Source organism: Ascaphus truei, chromosome 2, assembly GCF_040206685.1.
Source record: "Ascaphus truei isolate aAscTru1 chromosome 2, aAscTru1.hap1, whole genome shotgun sequence".
Lineage (NCBI taxonomy): Eukaryota > Metazoa > Chordata > Amphibia > Anura > Ascaphidae > Ascaphus > Ascaphus truei.
Genome location: NC_134484.1, coordinates 481,326,311 through 481,338,783, shown reverse-complemented (window position 1 = coordinate 481,338,783; position 12,473 = coordinate 481,326,311). Strand labels below are relative to the sequence as shown.

The 12,473-nt window shown below is 45.5% G+C and overlaps 2 protein-coding genes across 3 annotated transcripts in view; both read left to right on the top strand.

Annotated features, from left to right (window-relative positions):
- LOC142488406 (uncharacterized) overlaps positions 1 to 4,165 on the top strand; it is a 29,131-nt gene extending 24,966 nt beyond the window's left edge. For both annotated transcript variants that reach the window (XM_075588900.1, XM_075588899.1), the window contains exon 7: positions 2,811 to 4,165. In XM_075588900.1, the coding sequence (XP_075445015.1) occupies positions 2,811 to 4,147 (1,337 nt within the window). In that variant the 3' untranslated portion in view covers positions 4,148 to 4,165. The remainder of the gene's footprint in view (positions 1 to 2,810) is intronic.
- Positions 4,166 to 4,531: 366 nt separating this feature from the next.
- LOC142488416 (uncharacterized) lies at positions 4,532 to 6,819 on the top strand. The gene has a single exon (XM_075588922.1). It carries the CDS (start codon positions 4,532 to 4,534, stop codon positions 5,369 to 5,371), a length of 840 nt encoding a protein of 279 aa, XP_075445037.1. The 3' UTR covers positions 5,372 to 6,819.
- The last annotated feature ends 5,654 nt before the right edge of the window (positions 6,820 to 12,473 follow it).

The following is a 12,473-nucleotide window of genomic DNA, read 5'->3' as shown; positions in this document are numbered from 1 at the left end:
CACGTCTACAATCTCCTGCAGCCAAGTTCATTCATCCACCGCCTTGCTACCTCCCTCCCCCCCCCCGCCTTTTTTTCCCCTTCCCCTCCCTTTTTTCCTTCTCTCATTTGCTTTCCCCAGTGTCATCCACTCCAATTTACCAGTTTTATGTATTATTTATTTATTCCCGTTTTAACTGTTGCCCAGGGATTAGGGATCCCCATAACCAAACTCAAGGGGGGTACTGATGGATCTCCCCTGCTGATCAATAATCCCAAGTGACCCCCACTGACCCAAAGAAAAACCCTCAGCCCCCCAAAACTCATCCTCCTCCCAAGCCCCTCAATACTGCCATCTCTGCCTGACCTTCATCCCTCAGTTTTGCTGGGGGGGGGGGGGGGGGTGAGGGGGGAAGCACTCCGTTGATCTCTTCCTGGTCATGCAGGAGCTCCCTGGGGATAGGGTATTATGAGGCAGGAGCCTGCTCCGGCTCCTGCAGGTGCTGGAAGACCCTGCTACCAATGGGTGTGCAGCTCATTGGTCTGAAAGGGGAACCACCTCCTCCCCCGCCAGAACTCCCCTCCCCTCTCCCCCAGCAGCAGCAGACACAGCAAAGCGTGCAGCTGCAACATCAATCACTCCACGGTGCCGGCCAGACCTGCAGCGGGTTTGTCACTGCACTGGGGCGTGCTCCTCCCCTGGTCTCTTTGGACGCATTTCTCTTCAGGCTTCGTACCTCCGCAGCCGCCGCGCACACCATGATATTGGCCGCCAGCAAGGGTGACCAGATTTTCAAAAGTAAAAACCGGGACACATCAAAAAAGTATTTATCACAAATTACATCACTTAAAAATAAATATTATGATATTTGTCTAATAGCGTCCCCATTTATGCTGTATTATTAATCTCTCTCTCCCCGCCGCATCAGGACCTCTCTCCCCTCTTTCACAGTCCTCTCCCCCAGTCTCTCCCTCTAGCAGTATTTCTCACTCAATCTCCAGTGTGTCTCTATCCCTCCCCTCAGTGTCTCTCCCACCCCTACTCTGTTTCCCTCTCCCCAGTGTGTGTCTCTCTCTTTCTCCCTCCCCCTAGTGTCTCTCTCACTACCCCCAGTGTCTTTCTCTCACTACCCCCAGTGTCTCTCCCTCCCTCCGTGTTTCGCACTCTCTCCCTCCCCCCCAGTCTCTCTCACTTTCCCTCCCCTCAGTGTTAATCGCTCCCTCCCCCACTCTCTCTTTCCCTCCCCCAGTGTGTCTCTCTTTCTCACTCCCCTAGTGTCTCTCTCCCTTCCCCAGTGTCTCTCTCTCCCTCCCCCCAGTGTCTATCTCACTCTCCCTCCCCCCAGTGTTTTTCTCACACTCTCCCTCCAGCCATTTTCTCTCCCTCCCCCCAGTGTCTCTCACTCTCCCTCCCCCCAGTGTCTCTCTCCCTTCAGCCAGTGTCTCTCCTTCCAGCCAGTGTGTGTGTGTTTCTCCCTTCCCATCAGTGTCTCTCTCCCCCTCCCCCAATATGTCTCTCACCTCATATCTCTCTTTCACCCCCCCTTCCCATGACACACTTTCACACTCCCTCCCCATGACACACACTCACCCCCCTCCCCATGACATACTCTCACCCCCCTCCCCATGACACACTCACCCCCCTCCCCATGACATACTCTCACCCCCCTCCCCATGACACACTCACCCCCCTCCCCATGACATCTCACCCCATGACACTCACACCCTCAAACTCTCACCCCCCTTCCCCATGACACACTCACGCCCTCACCACCCCTCCCCATGACACTCTCACCCCCTCACCCACCCTCCCCTTGAGACACTCACCCCCTCAACCCAAATACCCATGACACACTCACCCCCTCACACACCCTCCCCTTGACACACCCCCCCCCCCTCCCCATGACATTCTCACCTCTCATCCCCCTCCCCTTGACACACTCACCCCCTCAACCCAAATACCCATGACACACTCACCCCCTCACATTCCCTCCCCATGACACACACTCACCCTCCTCCCCATTCTTGCCTCCTCTACCCATGACACTCGCCCCCTCCCCATGACACGCATCCCCTCACCCCATGACACCCCCCTTCCCATGACACACTCACCCCCCTCCCCATGACGCACTCACCCCATGACACACCTTCACCTCCTCATCCCCCCACCCCATGACAACCCCTCACCCAACCTCACCATGGCACCCTCTCACCCCCCCTCCCCATGACACCCCCTCACACTTACGCTCTCATCACGCTGCATGCAACAAGGAGGATCTACAAGAGCTGTGCAGCACAGCGCCACCTAATGACCGAAAGGGAAATTGCAGCTACCGACTGCTTTTCTCTCTGCTCCAGGCAAAATCGCGCCCCCTGGTTTGCGTACCGCTGGAATAATAATTTATACATATATAAATACAGGTTATATATGTATCAATGATTTCACTTTCAGAGCTTGTTAATAATTATTCTCTACTGGATACGTAGGAACCTTCTCCGTACTCGAATAGATGTTTCTTTACCCCCCGGGAGGCCTTTCCCACTGTTAGGGCGCTGGAAAAGTAGACGAGCAGCTCGGAGGAGAAGAGATTGAGTCGACACCAGTTAGCTTTGCTACAAATACATTTCAGGCCTTCGGGAACCACCAATGTCATTAGGGGCCACTGGATGTCCATGTGCCACAATTATAAAACTCTGGGTGAAGAGAATATTTTGTTAATTAAGTATTGGTGAAATAGATTCTTCAGTGTTTTGGATTTGTAATTTGCGTTCAGTCATTTGATTTACAGATTTGAAAACATTTGTTCTGTCTTTTTTGTTTACTTCTGTTAGAGAACGGCCTGGATGAGGAACAGAACTTGAGCTCTGATACATCCAGAAGCTGTCTGACTGCTCGCAGCCCAGAAGTGCCAAAACACAATGATTCCTGCCACATTTTAGACATGTGCAAGGAACCAGTGCTACATGATGGTGAATTTACATACCTTGTACAACACACAGCAGAGACGGACTCTAAATATGGGTCCAGCAAAAGGTATGAGAGAGATTTAAGAAGCCGTGGTGCTCAGCCTTTTCTCTGTCGTCAGTGTGGCAAAGGCTTCTCACTGGACAGGGACCTGCTCACACACCTTTGTGTCCCCACTAGAGAGCAAACCTTTACATGTACAGATGGTGGGAGCAGTTTCTCACTGAAGGGGAATCTTCTTCCACACCAGATGATTCAGACAGCAGTGACTCCTTTTACTTGTACAGTGTGTGGGAAACAGTTAAGTACTAAGTGGACCCTCCTCAATCACCAGATGGCTCATACAGGGGAGAAACCATTCACATGTACAGAGTGTGGGAAACAATTCAGTACTAAGAGCGACCTCCTCAGACACCAGATTACTCATACTGGAGTGAAACCATTCACATGTACAGAGTGTGGGAAACAATTCAGTACTATGAGCCACCTCCTAAGACACCATATGACTCATACTGGAGAGAAACCATTCACATGTACAGAGTGTAGTAAAAGCTTTTCTCGGAAGACACAGCTCCTCAACCATGAGCAGATTCATACAGGGATGAAACCATTCACATGTACAGAGTGTGGGAAACAATTCGGTACTAAGAGCGACCTCCTCAGACACCAGATGACTCATACTGGAGAGAAACCATTCACATGTTCAGAGTGTGGGAAACAATTTGGTACTAAGAGCGACCTCCTCAGACACCAGATGACTCATACTGGAGAGAAAGCATTCACATGTGCAAAGTGTAGTAAAAGCTTTTCTCTGAAGATGGATCTTCTCAAACATGAGCGGATTCATACAGGGGAGAAACCCTTCACATGTTCAGAGTGTGGGAAACAATTCAGTAGAATGAGCCACCTTCTCAGACACCAGATGACTCATACTGGAGAGAAACCATTCACATGTACAGAGTGTGGGAAACAATTCAGTACTATGAGCCACCTCCTCAGACACCAGATGACTCATAAAGGAGAGAAACCATTCACATGTTCAGAGTGTGGGAAACAATTCAGTTCTATGAGCCACCTCCTCAGACACCAGATGACTCATACTGGAGAGAAACCATTCACATGTACTGCACCGACACACTTTATTCGAGCAAATACCCGGTATGTACCTGGCAGATACCTGGAATGCGCCACTCCTCACCTCTGACAAGCCCCGTTGCATTTGCCTTCCCAGCCTAGGTTCATGCCTGGCTGATGGGCGGCTGATCTGTTAAATGATAATGATTAGGACTTAATAGGCTGCAATGCTTCGCGTGTCTACCAGATGGCATAAATTCATGAATTGTAATGCAGTATATATATATATACTGTGCAGTATTGCAGCCAGCGGGAATAAAATGCTTCAATCCCTGCTTGGAAAATAACTCAATGCACTCGGGCAGAAAACAGTCACAAACCTCAATACACCCGGGTATACCCGAATTCGTGGGACTAGCCAAGCTCGAATAAAGTGTGTCGCCAGTGTACAGAGTGTAGTAAAAGCTTTTCTCGGAAGACACAGCTCCTCAACCATAAGCAGATTCATACAGGGATGAAACCATTCACATGTACAGAGTGTGGGAAACAATTCAGTACTCAGAAAAATCTCCTCAGACACCATATGACTCATACAGGAGAGAAACCATTCACATGTACAGAGGGTAGTAAAAGCTTTTCTCTTAAGACGGATCTCCTCAAACATGAGCGGATTCATACAGGGGTGAAACCCTTCACATGTGCAGAGTTTGGGAAACAATTCAGTACTAAGAGCGACCTCCTCAGACACCAGATGACTCATTCTGGAGAGAAACCATTCACATGTACAGAGTGTAGTAAAAGCTTTTCTCGGAAGACACAGCTCCTCAACCATGAGCAGATTCATACAGGGAAGAAACCCTTCACATGTACAGAGTGTGGGAAACAATTCAGTACTATGAGCCACCTCCTAAAACACCATATGACTCATACTGGAGAGAAACCATTCACTTGTACAGAGTGTAGTAAAAGCTTTTCTCGGAAGACACAGCTCCTCAACCATGAGCAGATTCATACAGGGAAGAAACCCTTCACATGTACAGAGTGTGGGAAAAAATTCAGTACTCGGAAAAATCTCCTCAGACACCATATGACTCATACAGGAGAGAAACCATTCACATGTGCAAAGTGTAGTAAAAGCTTTTCTCGGAAGACGGATCTCCTCAGACATGAGCGGATTCATACAGGGGAGAAACCCTTCACATGTGCAGAGTGTGGGAAACAATTCAGTACCATGAGCCACCTCCTAAGACACCATATGACTCATACTGGAGAGAAACCATTCACATGTGCAGAGTGTGGGAAACAATTCAGTACTATGAGTCACCTCCTCAGACACCATATGACTCATAAATGAGAGAAACCATTCACATGTACAGAGTGTAGTAAAAGCTTTTCTCGGAAGACAGACCTCCTCATCCATGAGCAGATTCATACAGGGAAGAAACCATTCACATGTGCAGTGTGTGGGGAACAATTCCATATTAAGAGCATCCTTCTCACACACCATATGACTCATACAGGGGAGAAACCCTTCACGTGTTAAGAGCAACCTCCTCAGACACCATATGACTCATACAGGAGAGAAACCATTCACATGTACAGAGTGTGGGAAAAGCTTTTCTCAAATGAGCCACCTCCTCACCCCCCACAGGATTCATACACGGGAGAAACCATTTCCATGTACATAGTGTGGGGAAAGCTTTTCACAGAGGATCAGCCTCATTACACACATGAGGATTCAGACACGAGATAAAATATGTGATTGTTCAAAGTAGGGTTGGGCAATATACCAGTAGCATAGTAATACTGCAGTAATAAAAATGGACGGTAACGCAATACTTGCCATTACTTCTTACCATGGCATACCTATCTGCAGCTGCAGAGTGTGGGTGGGTCTGGCAGAGAGGCGTAGGGGTGGGGACTGTGTCAGAGAGAGGACAGAGTGTGGGTCTGTTAGAGACAGTGGAGTGGGAGCGAGTCTGGGAGCTCCTTGACTTTCACATGCTGCAGCTATAAGGAATCCTCCTGCTGGTAATCTCACCCCTCCATATTAACCTCTTCCCCTCTGCCATGCCTCTTAACCCTTCCCTTCCACCATGACTCAACCCCTTTCTCTCCTCCCCCTTATTTCTCTTGGCTCTCACCCATACCTCTTGACCGCCTCCTTCCCCATGCCCATTAACCCACGCCTCCCCATGCCCTATTAATGTGTACAGGAGAAGGGGGTCGAGGGGGTAATTGTAAATTTTCTTACCAGGCACCCCAAAACTGGAACAACCACCGGAGACTCTCACATCTAACACCAGTTTACGTTCTTTCAAAACTAAGGCTGTCTCACATTTTAATCTGGTCTGTAACTGTTACATACGCCTATAATATATATTATCTTTAACTGTGCATGCAGTGCCTTGTATATAATGTATAACCTGTTCACTTATGTAACTGTATTTGTAACCATGTACTATTTGTCATCTTAACTCTATGCCCAGGACATACTTGAAAACGAGAGGTAACTCTCAATGTATTATTTCCTGGTAACACATTTTATAAATAAAAAATAAAATGGTGAAGAAAGGGGTCTTTAGTGTGGGTGTAGTTAGTGTAACATTTTCATTGAAACATTTTTTATTCTTAAAATTAAAATATACTAAAATGTATTTGCTTTTTTAAATTTTATTAAAAATTAAATGCATTTGTATAAGAAATGTTTCACAATTAATGACCTTGAACATTTTGAGGACTTTTGCTTTTTTCCTTTCTATTGGGTGTTAATATATTGCTGAATATTGTTATCACAATAAATTACTTAATACTCTTATGGTGGGAAGTATTTTTGTTATTGTCTAACCCTAGTTCAGGGTGTTGGAAACAATTCAGTACAAAGTGTGACCTCCTGTCACACCCAAGTATTTACACGGGAGAAACCATTTGCTTGTTCAGTGTGGGAAACAATTCAGTGTTAGGATCACCTCTTCAGAAACCAACAAATTCATGCAGGGAGAGGCCTCTCACATGGACAGAGTACAGGAAAAACGTTTCTTGGATGAATGACCTCACACACCACATGATTCACAAAGGGGAGATAATTTGCTTGTTCAGAGTATGGTAAACCATGTTATACAAAGTGGGACCTCTTGTTACACCAGCAGATTTACACAAGGGAGCAACTTTTTAATTGTACAGAATTTGGGAAACATTTCAGCCCTGAGAGGCACCTCAACACACACCAAACAATTCATAAAAGGGGATTACATCATAATCAATTCCGTAATAGGAGGACACTCCTCAGACACCAGAGCATTTACACAGGGGAGAAACCTTTCCCATGTGCAGAGTGTATAAAATGTATCTCAGTAAGAAAACCTTGTCACAAGTGTTTACACAGGGTAGGTATCTATGTCTTTATTTATATAGTGGCATTAGTGAGGCTTGTATGTTTTGGAGGGTTATTATTATTAGGAAATGGAAGGGCTCCGGCGCAACTGCGCATGACAAACTCCAAGCAACTCCCGGATGACTTCAACAAAACTTTATTGCACCGAACACACTAGGGCTACACCACTGTCTCCCCCTCTACGCGTTTCACCCTCTAGAATAGGGCTTCGTCTCGGAGTGGGGAGAAGTGGAATGAGCCTGATATTTTATACTTAAAAGCCAGCGAAAACGGGTAAAACTGTTAACCCCTTCATTGCATAATTGCCCATAGCTCAAATGGCGTGATAACATATGGTAATACATTATATAAATTCACTTCAAGAGCCCACATGGTATTATCATAATCAGTACTATAGTAGGCTTATCTTATCATAGAGCAATGCCACAAGGGTATTATAAAATCTGTGAGCAACATTTCCAAAAGAAATTGTACCCCTTATTGTCACATATCATTAAACATAATACAGCTTCAACCCAATAACCATAAGTGAAGGTATTATTAAGCCCCATTCACAACGTTAATAATGCATTAGGGCTAAAATGAGGCTGGTAATTAGATTAGAGGCATAATTCAGGGAATTATGAAGGGGAGGAAGGGGAAGGAAGGGGGGGAGGGAACACTGGGGACGGGGGGGGGGGGGAAGTGAGACATAGAAGGGGAAAGGGGGGGAGGGAACACTGGAAAAAGGGATGCAAATAAAAGAAAAAACGCGTGGAGGACACATAGCAAAACATATATAGAAATAAACTAAATATAATCCTTTAAAGATTAAAAATTCAAAAAATGCAAGGACAGAACAGATTTCAAAGAACCTCTACACAAAAAGGAATAACTCATCATAAGAAATACCGTAGATCCCAGTCTACATTGAGTCCATTGGGTTGAAGGGTGTTTAAAGCAAAAATCCAATGAGCTTCTCGCTGATGCAGGATTTTAACCCGATCTCCTCCACGGGGAGGTAAAGGGATGTGCTCAATAGCTAGGCATTGCAAAGCACCCAATGAACCCAATGGACAGGTATTGAAGTGTGCAGATACTGGATGCAGCATATCGTGGTTGCGTATGAGTAAGATGCCCTAAAATGCGAATCTTAAGGACTCTGCTAGTTAAGCCCACGTATTGTTTATTGCATCCATATTTGAGCAGATAAACCACAAACTTGTCTGACATGACATATAGGATTTTATTTTAAATCTACGGGTTTCATCACGATTGGTGAAGTGTGTTACTTTATTCATGTGGGGACATATTTTGCAGCGACCGCATTTGAATGAACCCATTAATTTGGGAAATAAAGTCAGCCTATTTTTGTTTTGGGTATTAGGCCGTAACATGCTGGGTGACAGAAAGTTCCCTAATGTAGCTGCTTTGCGAAAAACTACACGCAGGCCAGTGCAGACCATGTTTTGCAATAGTGGGTCCAAAGATAGTGTGGCCCAGTGCTTCCAAATAATCGATTTAATGGCATTGGCTTGTTCGCTATAGTTGGTTATAAAGAAAGGCACATCAGTGCTCTCGAATTGTGTACTTTCACTGGATTGACCTTTATCCATATTGATAAGCACATCTCTATCAGTGCCACTAGCCATCTCGTAGGCTAAATCGAGGTCCTTTTTGGCATACCCCCTTGACAGGAATCTGTCCCTCATCTCACCCGCCCTGTGTACAAAGGCCTCCGAAGAAGAACAGTTCTGACGTAAACGAAGGAACTGTCCTCTTGGGATACCTCTGACCAGAGGGCGGGAATGGCAGCTTTTGGCATGAAGTAATGAATTTCTGGCATTTTGTTTTCTAAAAATTTCAGATTGGATTTTAGTTTCAATATCAATATATAAATTGAGATCTAGAAATTGTATTTGATACATATCAAATGAATGTGTAAATCTGAGATTTAGTGTATTGTCTGCCAGATATTCAAAAAACCTCATAAGATCCTCCTCCCCACCACTCCAGATCAAAAGAAGGTCATCTATATAGCGCTTATAAAACGCTATATGATGCCTAAAGGGATTTGAATCACCAAACACGTGGGACATCTCCCACCAACCCATGAATAGGTTGGCGTAGGAGGGTGCAAACGAAGTCCCCACAGCAGTCCGACGTGTTTGGAGATAAAACTGCTGGTGAAAAAGAAAATAATTGTGCGTGAGTGAAAATCTGATGCTATCCAATAAAAAAGCAATGTGTGCAGGAGAGAGAGAAGAACTGTGTAGAAAAAACTCAACTGCTGTGAGCCCATGTTCATGGTGAATAATATTGTATAAAGAAGCTACATCCAGTGTAACCCAGATGTAGTGAAAGTACCATGTGAAAGGTGCTAAAAGTGCTAAAAGGTGTTTAGTGTCAATCAAATGTGAAGGTAAGGAGTGCACTAGTGGTTGTAAAAAGTGATCTATATATTGAGAAAGGTGCTCGCCCAGGGAACCAATGCTGGAAATGATGGGTCTACCTGGGGGTGCAGTGAGTGTTTTGTGAATTTTGGGGAGGTGATGAAAAATGGGTGTGATGGAATCTGGAGTGGTGAGGAAGTCTCGTTCAGATGGTGTGAGGATGTATAAAATCTCACCTTCGTCCATTAGGTCTGCTAACTCTCTGCGATACAGAGGTGTAGGATCACTGCCAAGGGCCTCATATGCCTCAGGATCCCCAAGTTGCCGCGGGGCCTCCAGAACATAGTAATCTCTATCGAGAACAATGACTGCGCCCCTTTGTCAGCTTTCCTAATGAGAATAAGATCATTATCAGATAAAGTTCTAATAGCTGCTCTTTGATCTAAAGTAAGGTTATCTCGATGAGAACTTTTGTCACCTACTCCCTTGGCAAGAAGTGAAAGATCTCTTTCTATCGCTCTTTGAAAAATATCAATGTATTGCCCCTTCATGTGTGAAGGGTAAAACAGAGATTTCCTTTTAAAACCTGAGTTGATGCTACCCAAAAAATGTATAGGGTCATCAACTGTATTGTTTTCATTTGAGAGATCTGTCAGGTCTTGCTGGTGGCATTGATCCTGGAAACCTAAGGGAATAGAAGTATCATGGTTAACATCAAAAATAGGTAACGTTGCATTTCTGGTTCCCATCTTGGGAGTAAAAAATCGTTTAAGAGTTAATTTACGTATGAATTTGTATACATCAACCATGGTCGAAAAGAGGTTAAATTGTGTACTGGGTGCAAAAGATAGTCCAAGATGTAGAATAGACAATTCAGACTGTGTAAGTTCATACTTAGAGATATTAATGACGTTACTGTTCGTAATGTCTAGGTCTTCAATCTCTTTGACGGCATCCCAGTATATGTTTTTCCTCCTGCCTCTTCGTGTCTTTCCCCGTTTTTTGAAGACTTTTGAGTTGCTGCTCTGCTCGGATGGGTCATCTCACTGGACACAGCAATATCTTCACCCGATGATGGATAAAAGTCACTCTCAGAGAAGGAGAAAGAAACTGCATGGGGTGTTACTTCATTATCTTTTGATACAGTGGCGACACATTTTATTCTAACTCGGCTAGCTCTGCGAATTTCAGATTATCCCCGTTATGTGCGGTTTTGTGTAGTTTTCGCCCGGAGTGAATTGCGTTATTTTCACGGCTGTGATTTAAGCATTTTATTCCCGCTGTCTGCAATACTGCAATGCCGTGTAAAAACTCATGGGGGCGTTTGCGAGCTGTTGTCTTTGAAGACGAGAAGCCGTCCCCTGGCGAGATGTGTTTGCAGCAGAGAGAGATCCGCTGCTCTCTCTGCGCAAACATCGGCACATTAAAAATTATGTAAAATAAAATTTTATTCATAGTGTAGATGTGCAGGGGGTCTCCGGAGCTGAACCGCATTGGTTTCAGGTCCGGGGACCCCCTGCTTCCCGAGATACAGGCCCCTTTATGAGGTGCCGGTATCCCTCTGCATTTAAAGGTCCCGATCACGTGACCGCGGCATGTAAACCAAGCAGAGGGATACCGGCACCCCATAAAGGGGCCTGTATCTTGGGAAGCAGGGGGTCCCCGTACCTAAAACCAAAGCGCTTCAGCTCCGGAGACCCTCTGCGCATCTACAGTATAAATAAAACACGCATATCAATAAACAATCGTTCCTTACCTTTGCGGTTAAAATACATAAACAATAAATACATTAAATACATATAACACATATAATACATTTTTATTCATAGTGTACATGCTAATACCCAGGAATATCAGCACCGGAGGCCCCCGGCATGCATCCGAGGCAGGAAAAATGCATGTACAGCCCACTTCATTACCTTAGCGGCTAACCGCTAAGGCAATGAAGGGGTTAACCCACCGTGCCCGCTTTATTGTGGGTAGCGGGGGTGGGTGAAAGGGGTATTTGGCCCTTGGTGTGAGTTTAGGACTTGCGGGGGGGTTGCGGGTGCACTTAACCCCTTCACGACCGTAGCAGTTAATACTGCTACGGTCATGAAGGGGTTAACCCCTCCCGCTACCCCCCCGCAAGCCCTAAACAACCACCGTTGGGGCTAATACCCCCTTCACCCACCCCCGCTACCCACAATAAAAAAATTCACACAGCAGCCCCACAATAAATAAATAAATAAATACATGAATATAAATAAATATCGGCACATTAAAAATTATGTAAAATACATTTTTATTCATAGTGTACATGTGCAGGGGGTCTCCGGAGCTGAACCGCGTTGGTTTCAGGTCCGTGGACCCCCTGCTTCCCGAGATACAGGCCCCTTTATGAGGTGCCGGTATCCCTCTGCATTTAAAGGTCCCGATCACGTGACCGCGGAATGTAAACAAAGCAGAGGGATATCGGCACCCCCTAAAGGTGCCTGTATCTCGGGAAGCAGGGGGTCCCTGGACCTAAAACCAAAGCAGTTCAGCTCCGGAGACCCTCTGCACATCTACAGTATTAATAAAATACCCATATCAATAAACACTCGTTCCTTACCTTTGCGGCTATGTGCTACGGTAACGAAGCAACATGAATGTAATTTTAATAATAGTGTACTGTGAGCAGGGGGTCTCTGAACCCCACCTCCTTGACT